General features: G+C 43.9%; 1 protein-coding gene across 1 annotated transcript in view; it reads left to right on the top strand.

Moving 5' to 3' along the window:
- DNAAF11 (dynein axonemal assembly factor 11) overlaps positions 1 to 19,529 on the top strand; it is a gene marked incomplete at its 3' end in the record, with an annotated part of 84,326 nt that overhangs the window by 45,819 nt on the left and 18,978 nt on the right. Inside the window, exons 9-10 of the mRNA XM_081266375.1 lie at positions 544 to 613; positions 1,178 to 1,273. Coding sequence (XP_081122501.1) covers positions 544 to 613; positions 1,178 to 1,273 — 166 coding nt within the window. The remainder of the gene's footprint in view (positions 1 to 543; positions 614 to 1,177; positions 1,274 to 19,529) is intronic.

Genomic DNA, 19,529 nt, shown 5'->3' with positions numbered 1-19,529 from the left:
CTTCCATTTGTTCATGAGACAAGGAAAATGTGGCCACCTGACCTTGGGGTCACTGTCATCACTGGCAGCAGGCTGTCCTTCGAGGGAGGAAGCGTGCTTTTTTCCAGGGGAGGCGGTCCCAGCACAGCTGCAGAACAGCTGCAGGTCTGGAGAGGGTCTGAGCAGGCAGCACTGTGGCTGCAGGCCCAGGCCCAGTGGCTTCAGCACGCCTGTCTATTTGAGTTGCAGGGGCTTAAAATAAAATATTCATGAAAGCACATGGCAAGCTGTTTTTGGCAAACCTCTGGTTTTTTAGACCTCAGATATTTTGGGGTTAGGGGCAATCAATGCCAAGTATACTTATAGGTCTTAAAATGAAATTGCTGATATATTGGCATTCCTCTGTTCTAGGGATTAATTAAAAACTAATTTTAAAAGAACTGTTTAGCATGGAGATTTTAAATTTTCTTCACTTAAAATGGGCTTAAGTGTGAATTTGTATTTGTACTTATTTAAACTTACTGTTTTTGGAAATTATAATATTGGGTCTGTTTGGTTTTGAAGGTATATGGACACCTCTTTAATCGAGGTTGACGTGCAGCCAACTTATGTGCGAGTGATGGTCAAAGGAAAGGTAAGTGGAACCCTGGGACTCTTAACAGTCTTAAAAGATAAGCCTTGAACTGAGCTGTGTTGCCTCAGAATTTGCAAATATTAGTGGGGAAAAAAGGCAGAGTACTATTTTTTTTTATGCCATGGGAATGGTATAAAGTGCAAATGAGTGCTGACCATTGCATAGCTTGGGACAATGGGCAGTGTAACTCTGTCTCGAGCTGGGCTTTTTAAAAGCTGATATCATGGCCACACGTGTGGTGGTCCATGCATAAAGTTTAATAAATATCTAGTTAGTCAGTGATTTCATTCATGGCAACCATAATGTGTATCTATAAACCACTTCTTAGCATAAATGGACAAATGAGTGTCTCACTGTTTGTGATTGGTGACCATCCTTTAGATTATTCCTTAAAATAGGTAAAACGTTCATAGAGATCAAGCCCAGCTCAGGTATTACTTTTTCCTAATAAGTTTGGGCACACTTCCTAACTGAGCAGTGCATCTTGAACTTGTAATGAAAATATCTCTCAAAGTAACTCTCAGTAACATGCCCTTGGTCCTGATGTCTCTGGCTTATTTTCAGCCGTTTCAGCTTGTCCTTCCTGCAGAAGTCAAACCTGACAGCAGCTCTGCTAAAAGGTCGCAGACAACAGGACATTTGGTGATCTGCATGCCCAAGGTAGGGAACCGCATGTGTGTCAATCTCAAGTCTATGACGTGGGGTCCTGATGGAACTTGACCCGTCAGGCCTCATGACAACTTCTGCTGGAGGTGCTTTCATTCAAAGAACCAGGAAATCTACTTGGACCAGCTCAGCAGGAGGACCGAGGTCTTCGAGGAGGAGGAGCTGGGGCTGGTGTGACGGAGCCAGGGTGGTGCATTCTTCCTCACTTCCCATGCAGTTCTCTGCCACCTTCTTTGATCTCTGAAGACCAGTGTCTAGGTGGCAGTTGGGAGGATATGTCACAGGGTTCTGAATGTGCGACTGAGCATTCTATTACATGGTGATTGGTATTTTCTATCCAAATTAGCTTGAGAGGAGAGATAGTAGAACTGGATCTCTAAAAAGATTGTGTTTGATTTCCAAATAGGTGGCTTACTAGTTTTGGGACTTTGGGCAAGTTATCGACATTTCTAGGTCTCTATTTTCTTATTTCACTTTTAAGAGAGAAAATGCATGTAACATTCATAGCACAGTTAGCACTCAGTTAATACTGCTCATGTTATTTTAGTATAGTTTTTACGTTATGCACCAGATATTGCTTTATCTCAAACTCGTATTTCAGTTGGGGGTGGCGGTGGTTATTGTTGGTGTTACATATGTATTTTTTATATGGCAATGGGATCAATTTGATCCAGTTCCCTTTAGCAAGCATTGTTGAGGCCTAAGTTGTGTCCGTTGCTATCTTAAAGAACAATAAGAAACTCTGGGTTTTTAATGATTTATTAGGGGAATAAGATTAAAAGCAAATAATTTGCTACAATCTGAGAAAAAGCAATAATGGAGTCAGGTACTAGAAATAGTGGAGCAACTGACTCTAATTTGATGAAGAAGAAATATGGCACCATGAATTTCAAGGGCAAGTTGCAGGTGATGCGTGGAGGAGGGGAAGGCCATGTGGCAAGGAGGCAGGAAGCCAGTGCACAGTGTGTGACTGCGAAGTGGCTCTGCATGGCTGTGGCAGGACATGTGAGAGGGGTGAGGAAGAGAAAACTGGAAGCCGGCAGCAGGAAATGAACAGGTGACCTTGGAAGAAACACCGCTCCAGGTGCATCTTGGTATTGGGGACACACTAGAGAAACCAGAGAGGCACTACTGGGAAAATCAAGGTAAAAAATGACAAAGGTGTAAACCTTCCTTTCATTCTTTAACATTCAGTGAGTGCAGAGCAGCAGCCAGACACTGCCCCAGGGGTGAGTGGTAAGGTCTCCACTCTCTAGCATTGAACAGAACACACGCAATTCAGCAAGCAGGTTGATTTCACGTGGAGATGAGCACCGCGATGCAGACACAGCTGGAGATGGGTAGAGGGAGCAACAGAGAGCACAGACAGGCCCCTGGAGATCTCCTGGAGGTCAGCAAAGGTCAGGAGAGATCCCTGTGGAAAGAGCACTTAAGCTGAGACGTGGTCCAGGAGTGGAGATGATGCGCTGAGCAGAAAGAACAGCAAGCGCAAGGGACCTGGGTGGTATTTTAGTCCGCTCTGGCTTGCTGTGACTCAAGACCTGATGAGAACTTAGAGGACAAAAAGTTTATGTTGGCTCATGGCTTCAGAGGTTCAGTCCAGCTGTGGGCCCAGGTGAGGCAGAGCATCGTGGCTGAAGGGTGTGGCAGTGGGAAGCAGAGAGAGAGAGCTCCCCCTGCCAGGGGAATGTGAACCCCTAGGCATGTCCCCTGGCCTGCCTCCTCCAGACACACCCTACCTGCCTAGAGTTAGACCCAGTCAATCTCCACCTGTGGATCAATCCCCAGATGAGGCTGCAGCTCTCCAAGTCTAATCATGTCACCTCTTAGGATCACTCATTGTTTCACACATGAGCTGATAAGGCACACCTCATATCTGGTCCAGGAACAGGGTGGGGGAGGGCAGGATATTTGGAACATCATGAGTTAGGAGGAAAGTGGATGAGGGAGGTGCCAGAAACACAGGCAGGAGCAAGCCAGCTCTGGACCCAGACAGAGAACATGAGTAATATTCCAGGGAACACCATTGGTAGGCTTTAAGCAGCAGAATAAAGATCTGATTTCTGTTTTAAAAAGTCAATTCTGCCTTCTTTGTGAATTAAGAATCAAAGGGCAGAAAGACTAGAAGCAGCACAAACAGCGAGACAGCTCTGCAGAGGTTGGTTGTGTTGGGGACGACGGCTGGGTGGGAAAGCAGTGATCAGTCACTGAATTCAGTCTGCACTTTCACAGGGGTGTAGACGAGAGTTGGGGAGGTCACGGACACTCTCCCTAATGGGTGTATGCTGGAGCCGTTTCCTCAGATGGGAAAGACTGAGGGAGGATCTGGAGAAGCAAATCACAGGTGGATGGGGCCATTTACATTGACATCCAGCTAACATGGCAGGCCTTGAGCTCAGTGGGGAGACTCGACCAGAGACATGAAAATGAAGATTGTGGGTATATAGATGATGGTTATGAACATGGGCCTGAAAAAGAGCCCATCAGGAGAATGTGAAGACGGAGGGGAGAGGAGGCCCCATGTGGGAGCAGGGAGACATGCCTTCATTTTGTGGTCAGTAGGGAAGGAGCCAGCACATGAAATCATGGATGAGTCATCAATGAATCAGGAAGACAGAGTGTTGGTGTCAGGGAAGCCTAAAGAAGAAATTGTCCATTTTATTTATTTATTTTTTTGCTGGGGGAGGTACTAGAGATTGAATCCAGGTGAGCTTAACCGCTGAGCTATTCCCTACCCCTCTTTATTTTTTACTTGAAACAGGGTATTGTTAAGTTGCTAAAGGCCTCACTAAATAGCTGAGGCTGGCCTTGAAATTTCTATCCTCCTGCCTCAGCCTCCCAAGTTGCTGGGATTACAGGTCTGCACCACTGTGCCTGGCCTGAGAAAAAATGGTTTTGCAAAGAAGGAGCTACTAAGCTCAAGTCCAGGAGCTCATCTACTGGCAAAACCTCTAAGATGGCTGTTGGGGAGAAGGAAAGTCAGCTTTACTGAGAATGCGACACCCGGGAAGGAGGCAGCCCTTTTGTCTCAAGTATCACCTTCCATGCCTTTGAGGAGGTAGGAACATTCATATGAGGATCGGGTGAGGGGCTACCTGCAGGAACCATGTTCTAAGAGCCTGAGTCAGACGGCCTGGTATCTTGAGAGGCGATGTCTCCTGGTGACAGCCTGCTCTTCTCCATGTGGCAGGATGCTTCGGGACATCGAGTGAAGGCTGTGTCCTGGGAATAGAAGTAAAGCAAGGTGGGTGAGCACAGCAACAGGCTCTCACAAATGGGGCAGTCTGAGAACCCACAGAGGTGATGGCTGGATTTGGCAAAGTGCAGGCTGCTAGAGTCCTGACTAAAGCCCCCTCAGTGAGGCGGAGACCTTGGAAAGCTGTCAGGAAGGGCGGCCATGAACTAGTGGGTGGGGTGGAGAAGACAGGAATTCAGACAACCATATTGGGAAATTCTGTTGTGAATGTGAAAGAGTAATCAATCGCAGAGACTGGAGGGGCTGGAGAATCAAGGGAAGCTTTTGAGGCTATAAACGGTGTAGCTAGAAGAAACATTAAAGAAGCAGAATAAAAGACTCTTTGCACGTCGAGTGGAAAATTGAAGATGAGGAGATAGGCTATACCTCCCTGGTGGGTTAAAATCATAGTGTTTACAACTTCTAAAGACTGGTAGGGTTGCTTCTGATGAATTTTAGATTCTCGGACTCCTTAAGTTTGATCTCAGAGTTGACTATCTGAGACGGAATTTGTTTGAAAGTCTGACAGACTTATTATAGATGAAAACCCTGAAAGAATTTCAGGAAATTAAGCTTTCAAAATTAATTTTTCCATACAAAGTATCTGGGTTTCTCATCATGGGCTCTGTGAATGAGTTAGGATATTTTCTGCTATAAGCTGCCGAAGCCCAAATAAAACTGGCTTTAACCATAAAGAACTCTTACAAGAAGATAGGAGAAGATGGGGAAGCCCCTCGGCAGGCAGGGTCGGCATCCTTCTAAAATGCCACCTGTCCTCAGATAGGCTGCCTCCCCGGAGACAAGCCCTAGCGGTAACTCCGGCAACCGCCTCCTTGTTCTCAACTTATCTGAGACAGAAAGAGAGAGTCAAAGAAAGAGACTCAGGGAGAGAATTCTCTTGCCACCACGGGTCAGAAGTTCCTCCGGATGGAGGAGGCCAGGTGGCTGAACAGCCCATGCAGTCTTGATTGGCTGAATCCTGAGGGATTGAGTCCATCTCTGGCCAAAGGGACAGTACCATCCAGTGGTTTCTATCAGTCAGGCCTCATCCCATGGCTAGGGCAAGGTCCCCTTCATCTAGGTCACTCAGATTTCAAAGGGGAAGACTGAGAAACCAGGCCAAAGGGGGTTCTGCTGTCAGGAAGAAAAGCACAGGGAGGAGCGTCTGCTGCAGAAAAGACGAACTTGACTGAGCGCCGAGGCTTCTGCAGTGATTCCATGATCCTTCATTTTTCTGTAGCCAGTTTTCTAGAAGAGCAGTTATAGGTAATCAATTATGAGTCTTTATTTGGAGGCAAAATATAGCAAATAAAATTTGTTGTCAAGCAATAAAAGTAACGAAAAAACTATAAGAATCACATTATCCTCTGGGGTCAGGACAAATTAGGGATGCTTCTCTACTACTAGAGTATCCCACAGGGGAACCTAAGAGCTGACGTAATCCCTTCAGCACTGTGACAGAGACTTTCTATGATGTGCTGATCAGCAGCCTTCTGTTTTCTGCTTGGAAACTGCAATTCTAACTAAAAAGGCACAGTCCTTGGCAACCCTGGATTCTCCTAAAGGGAAACCAAGAGGTATGAATTGTGTACCTTTTGCAGGGTGCCTCACAACTGGTGAGAGAAATTCTGTCATTACAGTTGAGTCTTTTAAATAAATACACCATTTTGTTTACATTTCCCTTTTTGTTTTTATAGATGTCTAAATTTTTCATGTTAAATGAAAACTATAACGAATGGCTTATTAAGTAAAAAGCATTTTAGAAGTACTTGGTTGAAGATGATTTATATAGGACTAAAAACATTTTATTGTTTTCTCAACAATAAACTACGAATCATGTTTTTCCTTTGAGGTATACATTTGTGAAGATTTTAGACCACTATGTTGAAGTAACATATGTTATTGTTCCTTCAAAAAGGTAGTCAATAAAAACTAGACTTTAGACGATAATTTCTTGCTCCAAATTAGATGTTTTTAATTTATGAGTAGTTACCTGTAAATATATAAAGCTTAGAAAACAAAAGTTATTTTTAAATCATTGAAAGTTATAAACAGATACACACACCCCAGATGAGTTCTTGCCAATTGTCACCTTGAGGTAAGCCTGGAAGACATCATGGTAAGTGAAATAAGCCCAACCCAGAGAGGAAAATACTGCTTAATAGGATTTATATGTGGAATCTAAACAAAATAGTGTTTCCCGGGAGTGTGGGTGGAGAGAAAGTAAGGAAACAGAGGTCAAGAATACAGATCTAATGTATAATGTGAGGACTGCGTTGATAAATTTGTATTCTATTTAGAATTCACACTAAATGAGTTGATTTTAGCTGTCTTGCCACAGAACAAAACAAGAACAACTATGGGAGATGATGGACATGGTGATCACATCAATAGAATAACCTTTTCACTTTCTATATGTATCCCATAACATCATGTCGTATGCCTTAAATGTGCACAAGAAAATTTATTAAAAAGAAGCTGGTAGAATTAGGATGAATTTGGCTTCAAATAACAGAAAACTCTGACTCAAAGAGGTTTAAATAACAAACAAAATTATTTCAGCTCACCTAAAAAAAGAGATGCAGGTTGGCACTCAGGTATCATTTTAGTTCATTCATACAATATTGTCAACATGGTAAGTGAAACTTAGTACTTTCAGAAATATCCAAGATAGGTCTTAGTAGTTTATAATATTTGCATATTCTAAAGCAAATAAAAGTATATCAGAATTGGTACTTGGTAATTTCCTCTTTGTGATGGTTTTTGCAAATAAGCCTGTGACTGGCTGACCTATTTGTGCCTATATGCATCACAATATACCATATTTATTTGTAGAAATCCAATGATGAACTCTGTGTCCATTTTCCAAGGACACATTGATTCCTCAAAATGCTGCAATTGATATTTCTTATTTAGATACTTCATTCAGCATTTTTAAACAATGTCAAATTGCTGTTTTTCTTTCTCCTGACCATAAACGAGTCTGGGTCCGTGCAGAGTGGGTGCTGAGCAGTAGAGCAGGTTTCACCAGGCTCAGTCCGTTACTGGTCACCTAGGTCAAGGCTGAGTTTCCTATTGCTGGCATCCGTGGGTGCTGGCAGCTACACTCCCCTCTCATGAGGCTTCCCCTGGCTCTGCAGTCCTAGGTGGTTCCTGGCACAGTCTGCAGCAGTCTTTGGTACCTTCTGGACTTAGTAACGCACAGACATCACAGTCCCAAGCACGCACCAGCTCCCTGACACCACTTGCCATAGTTAGAGCTCAGCTGTGGGCACCTCCTCTGTCTGCCCTCTACCACTGAATGGACTGCTGCCTGGGGCAGGAGTGAGTAGCGGATGGAGTGGCCCTGTGGCCTTCTTATAAAGGTGGCGCCAGGCCTGGAGGGGAACTGCCCAGGTTACAGAGGAATGGGAAGCCTGCCGTCCAGGTTGTCTTCTCAGCCTTGTCCTCTGGCTGGTGGAACTGCGAGCTCTGGCACTTTTTATATTTGTCAGTCTTTCCTTTGAGGATTGGCATATGAAGAACGTCAATGACCATCGTCCATGCCTCTTATTACATTAGATGAGGCCACCTGGTGAAGAAACACAAATCAGTGGGTACCATCTACTTGCCAAGAATCCCTCCTCGTCTCGGAATGAGTCAGTAATTCTTTTTTCAACACATCTTCATACGAGCCAGACTGTCCCTTTTCCCATTTCATTCAGAGTTCAAGGCCAGCCCCCTCATAGGCTGCCCCTGTCATCTTTCTTCCACTTGCTTTCTCAACATTGCAGCCTCATTGGCTTCCTTGGCATTTCACTAACACGATGAGCACCTGTCTACCCCAGGGCCTTTGCACAGGGCCCCTCTGCTGGAATGTCCTCCCCAGGTATTCCATGTTTGCTCTCTCACCTCCTTCAGGTTTCTGCTAAGTGTCACTCCAGCGAGGCCTTTCCTGAGCCCTGTGTTCAGAAGCACCCTGCCACCCATTGCCACACACCTCCTTCCCTCTTCTGCTGCAGCTTTCCTCAAGGCTTTAGACCACCTGGAAGTTCAAATACGCAGTTGTTCATTTCTTTGTCTGTTTTCTCCAACAAGACTTTAAGCTCCAGGGGAGCTGGGGCTTTCCTCTGTTCCGACACTGCCTTGTCACTGGCACCTGGAACAGACCTGGCAGAGCAGATGCTCAACAAGTATATGAGCAAGTGGATAATCAACTGCATTTTGATATTTAAAAATTGAATCTGCCCTAATTCCCAAGTATTTCCAGCCCTTTACTGATGATTTTCCATGTGTATTATTCCAGATTGACTTTATCAAATCCTGTCTCTGAAAAAGGCCCTGGCAATTCCTGTTGCCATGGGTGTAGAGATAGTGGAAAAAAATCCAGTGGACTTTGATCCAAAGACTTGAGTTAAATCTGGGTATTTTTATTCAGCATCTGTGCAACTTGGAAAATTATTAATCTCTCTGTTCCTTTGGTTCCTCACCCATTAAATGGTACTTCTAATAATTCAGGCTTCAAAAGACTATTTTGAGGATTATGTAAATTACTGTAAGTAAAGCACCTAGGACAGTGCTCAGAGATAATGCACATTGCATTAGTGGTGATGTTTAAACAAAGCATTGTTCATTACTGTTAATTAATACTGTAGAATAATATTTATTCGTATTTGTTAAAAATGCTTTATAATTATTTATTAGTTCATTTTCTATTGCTGTAACAAAGCCCCTGATGCTAGGTAAATTATAAAGAAAAGAGGTTTATTTGGCTCAGGGTTCCAATGTCTGGAAAGTACAAACAATATGGCGCCAGCACCTGGCAAACACCTTGGCTATGTCACAACTTGACAGATGGCATCACGTGGTGGGACTAGGAGGTCATGGGGTGGGGTCATGTGGCAAGAGAGGAAGCAAGGAATTAGTGAGGGCCAGGTCAGCTCTTTTGTAACAGCCTGCTCTTGGGTACTGGGAACACATTCACTGCAGGAGACCCACACTTGCTTCCCACCAGACCCCACCTCATCAAGGCGCCACGGCCTTTCAGGATCTTTACATTGGAGCCCACACTTGTGGGTTTTGGCTGGGACAAACCACATCCAAGCCCATCCATAGTGGTCACTGAGACTTCACTGAATTTGTGGATCATAGTGGGAATGACTGGTGCAGTCCCACTATCAAAACTGGACCCCAGTATTGCACTCTCCATTAGCGCTTCTCCATCACGACACTTCTCAGAAGGTGTTGTTTGTTTTAGCTCTTTTCTTTCTATAGCTGCTGCACCTTTTCTAGAGTTTGTTCATAGATTCCATGCATATGTTTTTAGCTCCTATTTTGAGTGGGATTATTTCCCTTCCTATTTTCTGAGAATTTATGTTTGCCCTTCAGCCTATTTTTCAGATGTGTAGTCGGACTGAGTTATATGCACACAAATAATCTGATCATCAGCTTGGAATATTTGGCATATGATCTCACCACAGTCCAACTTAACAAGATTTAACTGAAATTTTGCATTCACTGAGGGGTCTGCTCGCTTGCATCGAGTCATTAAATTAAACTCCCATCTGATTCTCAATTGACAAGTTACAGGAACACTCTAAGAATATGCTTCATGATTTCCTTTGGGTGTTCCTTCAGAATAATTAACTGAGATTAAGGAAGTGGCTGTCTGAACTGAACAGCAAAATGTATTTGCAACTTCAGCTGCTGAGCATCTTGCTTGATGCTGTTTATGCCAAGTACAGAAGGTGAAGGTCACATATTAAGGTCAGTGAAACAAACAGACCACACTGCAGAGAACAGCCTCGGACTCCTTCTCCCTGTTACTTAGACACGGTTCACGGTACTCTCTCTCTCCTTAGATAACCCAGCTGGCTGTCACATGTGTCTGTAGTGCTGGTCACTTCACAGGCTCCCCTGTCCCCTTCATGCTCTGGTCTTTTATTTCCCATGTTCATCTCATTCCTAAAACTCCCACCATTGAAAAAAGTAGAAGTGCCCAAAGATGATGCCCGTGAACTCCCAGCATCATGGCTGCCACCTGCCCGTCTCTCCGCTCACCCATCTCTTCTTCCTGAGCCTGTGAGCCCACTCTCTGTGATCTGTCCGCGCCCCAGATGGCTGTGGATCCTACTGCCGCTTGCCTTTAAGGGGGACTTTTTTCTATTTGGGAATTCTCTCCTCTCTACTGCTTCACTGCATTTTTCCTCTCTGGATCTTATATTAGAAAACATGCTGAAATATGGCCCCTCTAAAAACCCAAACAGAACAACATAAAAACATCCCCTTCTATTTATTGCCCTAATCTAATTTTTTTGCAACACTCTTAAAGCAGACATTTTTATCTGCTGTTTCAGTTCTTCTCTAAAATCTGTAAAACTCCCTAACTCTTCTCCTCCCTTGAAACATCTGAGGCCCCAGTCCTGTCCCCATTATCAAATGCTATGCCATCCCTCATGCTCTTCCTTGAAAAGTAAAATAGTCCTGTAAAAAAAAGTAAAATAGAGTTGAAAGTAAAATAGTCTGGTCCCCCTTCCTGAAGAATTTTGCCACATGTTCAGAGATAAAATACATCCACAGTCACTACCCTTGGCCTTTTATACTGTTTTACACCATTACTCCATCCCTCCGTTTAGAGAAAGTTCATGTTTTTGTTCGTTTGTTCCAGTTGTGCATGGTCTGGATTTGTTTTGACATAATCACACACGCGTGGCATGTCATTTGCGTTTCGATCCCCAGTACGTCCCCCTCTCTTCCTCCTCTCTTCCCGGTTCCCTTTCTTTGCTCCACTGCTCTTCCCTCTGTCACTTCTGGTTTGTCCACGTGATTGTCCTGTAGATACTCACAAAGGTGAGATCCACTAGGTGACTCCTGTCTGGACGCAGCGGAACTTGATCAGTGTCATCTCAATTTTCCCCACTTTTCTCCCTCCCCTCCCCGCCGTGGTTCCCTCCCTCTACCGAGCTGATCTCCCTTCTATTTTCATGAGATCTCCCCACATGTTTCAAGTCCTTTCTTTTTCTCTAGTTTCCACATATGAAAGAAAACATTCAATCCTTGACTTTCTGACTTTTTTTTCACTTAGTTGACATACAGTTCCATCCATTTACCAGAAATGCCGTGATTTAATTTTTCTTTGTAGATCAGTGAAACTCCATTGTGTACACACATACCCCATTTTCTTTATCCATTCAGCGGTTGACAGATGACTGTTCCCAGAAAGAGGCTCCAGCCACCAAGGCAAAGTATTGTAATTGGAATTTTGCTAGAGGACATTGAAAGGTCAAAATGTTTCATAAGAAATTAGAAACTATAAAAGTAATACAGCATACTTAAAAAGCAACTAAATGAAAAAATTCCAGAGCTGAAATAGAAGAAATTTCATTTTAATGAGTGAATTCAATAGAAGATTTGACACACCTGAGAAAAGCACTAATAAATCAGAAAACAGAATATACTGTAAAGTGAAGAGAAATAAAATTTTAGCAGAAACACTAAAAACATGTGGAATACAGTGAGAAGGTCTAACACATGTTTAATATAATTAGTTCCATATGAAGAAGAAAGGGAAAAGGAGGCAGAAATAAGGTTGAAACCGATAATGGCTACCTAGATTATTTAGACTTGCCTCGGTTTCTACTGCTTCCACTCACATCTTTGTGTGTGCCTAGTTTATCTTTGTGTGCTGGATGCTCATTTGAAATAAATTAATTAGTACTCTCTGACTTACTGTGTAGCTCATCTTGATAAACCCACTGGAAGTTAGCTAGGATTTGTGCCTATGTACCCACTGCACAAACTGAGATAGTGTGCTATGCTTTTGAGAGTTGAAAAGTAAAATAGTCTTGTCCCCCTCCCTGAAGAATTTTACCACATATTCAGAGATAAAATGCATGCACAGTTACTACCCTTTAGCAAATATGTTTAATGTTCTCTGCTAAGCAGTTTATACAACTTAATCCTTGCAATAAACTGTACAACCTAGGGATGTTTATTATATTTATTTTTTCGATAAAAATAATGAAGGCTTATTGAGCTTATATCAATATAATTCTCCCCAGGATCACGAGTTAATAAATATGTAATATTGCCAGGTGCAGTGGCGCATGTCTATAGCCCCCGTTACTCAAGGGGCTGAGGCACGAGGATCCCAACTTCAATGCTATTCTCAGCAACTTAACAAGACCCTGGCTCAGAAAAAAAACAATAGTAAAAAGAACATGGTAAAGTGCCCTAGGGTTCAATCCCCAGTATCAAAAACAAACAAAAGAAGGTAGTATTATATCATTAAAAACATGTGATGTGTGTGGGGGGGTGTCACAAGGTTTCTTCTGTCAAAAGTCTAATAAATGTAGTATTAGAGAGATTACTTAATCTCTCAGCCTTTTTCTCATACCAGTTAAGACTGACAACATAGCTAGCATTTATTTAAAATTTACTAAGTGCCACACACGACTGAATGCTTTGAACTTCTGTGGAGTAGGTGTTGCTAATATTCCCATTTGCAGAATAAATTAAAGCATTATGCTGCTTTATAGCATAAGGCATGTATCCAAATGAACATAATTCCACATGATATTATCACCACCAGGTAATTTTTGCACCATTAATGGTTTGGATGTGAGGTGTCCACCAAAAGCTCACATGTGAGACAATTCAAGAAGGTTCAGGGGAGAAATGATGGGGTTGCAAGAGTCTTAACCCAATCAGTTATGTAATCCCCTGGTGGGATTAACTGAGTGGTAACTAAGTGTAGACTGTGGCTGGAGGAGGGGGGGCACTGGGGTGTGTCTATAGAGGGGAGACTCTCTGCTTCCTGACCAGCCTTGAGCTGCTTCCCTCTGCCACACTCTCCTGCCATGATGTTCAGCCTCACCTTGAGCCCCGAGGAATGGAGTCTGCTGTCTAATGGATTGAGACCTCTGAAACAATAAGCCTCCAAATAAGCTTTTTCCTACCCTACAATTGTCCTGATTCAGTCTTTTAATCACAGCAGCAAAAAAGCTAACTAAAACAGTAGTTCAATATCATACAGAGCTCTCTGCCTTCAGAGCTTGGTTTTTAAATTTCTGCTTTAAAACAAGGGAGTGTTTGGGAGCCTTCATGAGTGTCACTGTTCTTCCTTCATCTTTGAGATTCTCTCCCCCATTTACAAAATTGTCCAGGGCCAAGATGTAATGAAATTTGCCCTTTTTTCCATGATCCCTTAGGATACCTGCCCAGTTACCTGTTGTTGCCAGTGGAGGAGACTGTATCGAGTTTCCTGGAAGTCCTTTTTCAAAACCCTGGGCCTCCTGTGGGTTGGTAGGTTGATGCTCCCCTTTTCTGGGTTTCCTGGAATTTAAATGAACATGTCAACTGAATAAATATTTGTCAGACTAAAACTGTGCTAGATGCAGTGAAGGCCAGGCCTCAGCTGCCAGGTGAATCTGATCCCCCCAGGAACCCCTTCCCTGCACAGATGGCCTGGAGTCACCGAGGGGGCAGTCTGGGAGCGCTGGGAACTCACAGGCCTCACATTGCCAGGCGAGGCTCCGAGGGACGAGGGAGAAAGGGGTCCTCTGGCTGCAGACAGGGCAGGGGATGCTTACGAGACCGGCAGGACGCGGTGAGCTCTGGGGAGTGGCCGCATCTTAAAGTGGATTCATGAACTTCCTCTGTTTAATTCCCTTCTGCATCCCCTGGGTCTGTCTAGGGTTTAAGAAGGAATTGTAGAGGAGGTGATCCCAGCCCAGATCCTGGCTGAGAAGGCTCCACGCGCTGTCTTTCGTCATTGGTTTCTTAGCCTGTGCAGAACTACGAAGCTGCCTCCTAGAGTAGGCTTTGTCCCTTCTTCCTACCTTCCTGTCGGGGTTAGCGACAGGCCATTCTTCTAAATGCAGGAAAGGAGGAGGAAAAGGCCGACTCAAGGCCTCTGTGAGAATGCCTAGCCCTCCTCTGTCACATCTCGACCCTGTGCCCTGAGAGCTGCACCTCGCCTCCCTTACTCTGGGTGCTGACAAGACGGCAGGAGAGGGCCCTGGCTGGTTTTCTATCCCAGGGTCCCTGATCCTTGGCTGTGCAGCTGAGCAGTGAGGCTGGAGTATGCCTGGATGGCAGCCCGGATGGCTACTCACGTTTCTACCTAGTGGGAGTGCTCCGCTGTTGTAGGAGAAGCTCAGGCCATGGTCACTTAGCTGCAGGTGGGAGGGACAGAGGGGTGAACCTCGGGACACTGCTCATGTGGCACAAAACCATCCCCAACACGTTGGGATCTTCTCCCGGGGTGGTGCGGGAGCTAGCTACACCCTGTTTCCTACATCTGCAAGCGATGTTTTCTCACCCTAAGGTCCAGCTGCACAGGCACCAGGAGGGGCAGCTGAGTGTGGCTCTGACTTTGGTCACTCTTTCCCTGGTGGATGAGCTCACAAAGATGATTCCACAGTTCCTCCTGCTCCTCTCTCACCCTCCTCCTGCTTTCTCTCACCAAAGTCTCACAGCTTCTCCTCAAGATGGGGCTGACTGACAGTGTCTCTCAAATGTGCCCTTTTAACTGCCTCAGCTGGCCCTGCCCCCTGCCCCTCTGTGAGCCTCTTGTGATGCACACTCCCAGTCCTCGGTGGCGGCTGATGTCTAAGCTTTAGGACACATCACATTGCTATGGTTTGAGTGTGTTTCCCCAAAGTTCGTGTAGTTGGAACCTCAGCTCCTCCATGTGGCACTGTGGGAGGTGGGGCTTGTGGGAGGTGCCCTCATGAATGGATTACTGAATGAACTGTTCTCACAGGAATGGGTTAGCCACTGTGGCTCCTTCCTCTCAGGGGCCCTCTCTGCCCTGAACTTCCAAAATTAGGAGACAGTATGGGGCCATCTTCAGATACAGGTTCCTGTTCTTGGTCTTCCCAGTCTCCAGAACCCTGAGCCCAAATAAACCTCTTCACTTCATACATCACCCAGTCTCAAGTATTCTGCCATAGCCACATAAATGCGACTAAGACAAGATGTTAGTTGAAGATCAAGTACCCAGTCCTGGACTGTCCACGTGCACCTTCTGCCTGTAAGGCAGGGCCTGCTGCTCACCAGCTCCATCCCAGGATTTCTCTGCCTCAGAGGATAGTGCCATTTCTCTTTGACTTATTTTTTTCTAAGATGCAAAGTGGAGTGTCAATAACACTGACTTCTAGGTAAGATGCGACTGATCCCTGTTGCCAAGAAAAATACCTTTGTAGCCACTTGACCTTTTCCTTAGGTGCAATTATAACAGTATTTTTAGAGAAATCTAAGTGACATTTTATTTCTCCTTTGTCCACTTTGTATCTCTTATAAGATCATCTCCAAGGGAAATTTAAGAAATCTCCCATGTAGATAGAAAACACAACAACAACAAGAGCAGAGGAGTCCCTATAAGCACAACCAATAGAGCAGGTTTTTAAATCTTATTTTTTATCGGTTCTTCTTGGTTATAAAATAGAATCCCATTTTGACATGATTATAACAGCTTCTAGAGCAGGTTGTATTGTCTGCCTTTGCACATAGTCTTGGAGGAGAGGGGACACGCCCATGAACGGAGCCTGGGGAGAGAGGAGACAGGTGGAAGGAAGGACGCAGTCCCACCTTCCCCGAGTGACAGCCTTTCCCAGGGGGAGCAGACAGGTGATAGGACCAGGGACAGGGCCTGGCTGGCCCACATTTCTCAGAACAGTGGGAAACAAGCGCTCTGAGGCCAGGTCTGGGGAAGCCGAGGACCCCAGAAATAGAGCCTGAAAAGCCCCTTGACTCCCTCTCGCACTCCCCACAGAGAACCCGCAGCAAACCCTCTTGCTTCTGTCTCAGAGTACATCCTAAACCTGGCCGGCTCTGGCCACCGCCCCTGTGGTGCCACCATCTGCCTGCTGCAGTGTATTCCCAACACCCCAGCTGGGGATCTCTGGGCAGAAGTGAGACCATGTCCTTGTCTCCCTCTGCCCGGGTGCTCTGAGAGCTTCCTGTTACCTCCAGGGACAAGCCAGTCCCCAGCAGTGTCCCAGGGACCTGGCACCTGGCAGCATCACTGGCTCCTGCAGTCCCTTTGCCCCTCCTCCTGGTCTGCGCCCCTCTATGGCTGCTGGTCTTCAGGGGCCTCTCCACTCTCACGGCCTTGGCACCTGCTCTTCTTGCTGTAGGAAACTTGTCCCTTGCCTCCTCCAAGCCTTGGCTGCGTCTCACCTTCTCAGTAGGGTTTTCCTAAGGCCTGCTTAGTGCTGTCACCCGCCCCTCTGCCCACAGCCCCCTTCCTTCATAGCCCTTGAGTGCTGTGTGTGCTGAACACCTGTTTTCTGTCCACCCACCGCTCTACCTGCTCCCTCCCCGAATGTAAGCTCCTGAGGACAAAGGTTCAGCACCAAATGCTCAGGAAATTGCCTGGCCCTTGGCAGAGGCCTTCATGAATGCTCGAGGAGCGAACGCAGGATGGGAATAAGGGTGGAATTCGTAAAGCAGTGGAGGCTGGTTCCCAACGAGGCGCCCTAGCAAGATGGTAAAAGGATATTTCCTTTTTACACATCATTATTATTCTTGATGTTTGTCTAGCTTAGTACAAGTTCATTTTCAGCTTTGGGCAGCTGGGTGTGGAAGGCTAGATCACACTTCACAAGTATGAGAGAATTGTGAAGGAGCCCAGTGAGAGTTACATTTGTTCTACTTTTTTTTTTCCTACCTTTCCCCCCAAATCACAGAAATATCTAATGTAACTATCAATAGTGATTTTTCATATGAATATCCAGTAGTAATACCCTTTAAAATTTTCCTCAGAAAACTTGGTAAGCAGAGCTCTTATTCTTCATATTTTTCTGATAAGTTTTATCAAAATTTAAATTTTCTTTGCTGAAATTATTCATTTATTTGAGATAGAATATACTTCAAAAATATTTGACTAACACAGGTATCTTTAACAGTTCAAAGAGTTTAAAATAGGGCTGGGGTTGGGCTTGGTGGTGGAGCACTCACCTAGCACATGTGAGACACTGGGTTCAATCCTCAGCATTATATTTGTAAAAAGATTTTAAAATAATATGCTAGTAGTAATTTACATGTTTTCTGATATTGTAGATTAATGACTTTCGTAAAATGTAAAATAAATATCATGTTTTCTTTAAATAAGCTGTTTTTAATAGATTCAGTGAATTGTGTGTTATTCTTTATTCTTTTCTTTTTTTTTTTTTTTTTTTTTTGCAAAATTAAGGATTGAATCCAGGGCCTTGAGCCTGCTAGGCAAACATTCTACTACTGAGATATATCCCAAGCCCATGTGCTTTTCTTAATATGGTCAATCAGAATGCAATCAAGAAATAGTGAAATCTAAAATCAAAATATCAACAATTAATTTGAATGTCCCCTTTAATGCAAAATCTTATTAATTCTAAGATTTTTCTATTACTAATTACCTTTCCAGGAGTCAGAACTTTGCATATTTACCTGTTTCACACCAGTTTTATGGATAATTAACTAATATCAACACTAGAAATATGTAATAAGATGAACAATTTCCAAGTGAGCAAATGATTCTGAAGTTGCTGTAAGGGTTGTTGGAAATGGTAGTCTATTTCAACTGTATGGCTGGCCTCGTTACTGAGCACTCTTAATATAGTCTGATTCAACTCTTCCCAACCCCCAAGCCTTATGTCAAGGCAGGTTGATATCTAAAGAACATAGTCAGTCTGGAAGTTTTATAAAGAAAGAATGTTGAGGAGTTTTTAGAAGTTACTTACAAGGCGTAGGTGAAGATGTCAATGTGTATACTTAAGCAAAATGATAGTGGTGAAAAGGTATGCTATGCTCATGAATAAATTATAGGGGAATCGTTAGCATGTTTGGGTTGTCACGGAGTAAGATGCTAAAACACAGTAGTAGAACACTTTGTAAAATTTGGAAAACCTTCAGGCAACTAATGAATCATTAATTAATCAAATTAAATATTTATTAAATTAAACTAAGATTTATTAAGCACCTAGTATAGATAAATGTTTGTGTGAATTAAAGTAGAAGAGCAAAAACACAGTATGCTTCCCTCAGGTCCTCCTTCCTGCCCCCTCCTCGTTGAGCACATGCTATCACCCTCTGCAGACCCAGATCTGCCCTGGCCCCCGTGTCCATATCCCAGTTTCAAGTAGGCTTAGACTCTTGTCAAGTCCTTTCCCTGCTGCTTAGACTTTAAATTATGATGTGGCTCAGTCACTAGTATCATGGCCATGACTTCTGGCATCTGTTACGGCTCCCCAAATCCCTTTCCCTCCATTAGACCCAGCCCCAGCAGGACCATGCCTATACAGAGTTTCAACCTGCAGAGTTTCCACTTCTCCATGTATAGACAGACAGACAGGAAGAGGCATCTCCAGGTCTTTTCTCTTAGATCTAGTCTGTTCCATTCATTAATTCATTCATTCCAGAAATGTGAATGAGCACCTACTGTGAGTTAGGCACCTATATGTGAGTCCTTAGAATAGGAAGGAGAAGGTAGACTTCCACTGATCTAGCCTCTGGTGGAGTTAGCTGGGAACCCGGAGTCCTGCCTGCCCTGTTGCCTTGAACTGAAGACTTAGTGGGGGATTCTTCGTTCTCAGTCCCTGTGCTATTGCTTGCCCAGTGTCTCCTGCTGAGATTCTCTCTTCTCTCTCTAAAGTATTTCAATGGTTTTGTGTAAATAGTTATTAACAATACTTACATAAATAGCTCTTAGCAATGCTTTTTTGCTAACTGCATTGAATAAAGTTTCATTGAAGATAAAAAAAAAATGTTATTGTTTTCCAGGGTTGAAATGGCAAAGACGATACAAAAAGAAAATTATATGATTTATAAAACTCAGATTAAAACATTGAAAACAGGAAAATTATGGATAGGGAGAATAAACAAAAACACTTCATCATTCATAACCCCCACATATATACATTGCAGTTTATTTACATTGATAGTTAAATATTTTCAAGGAAATTGAGTAGACTCAAATAAAAATGTATAATTTACAAAGTACTGCACAAATTAAATGCAAACAAAAGGTAATACATTTATATGGTATGAAAAACA

This window comes from Spermophilus citellus, assembly GCF_964194105.1.
Source record: "Spermophilus citellus genome assembly, chromosome: 14".
NCBI classification, from domain to species: Eukaryota; Metazoa; Chordata; class Mammalia; order Rodentia; family Sciuridae; genus Spermophilus; species Spermophilus citellus.
The sequence above is the reverse complement of the archived record's forward strand: the minus strand, read 5'-3'. Positions and strand labels throughout refer to the sequence as shown.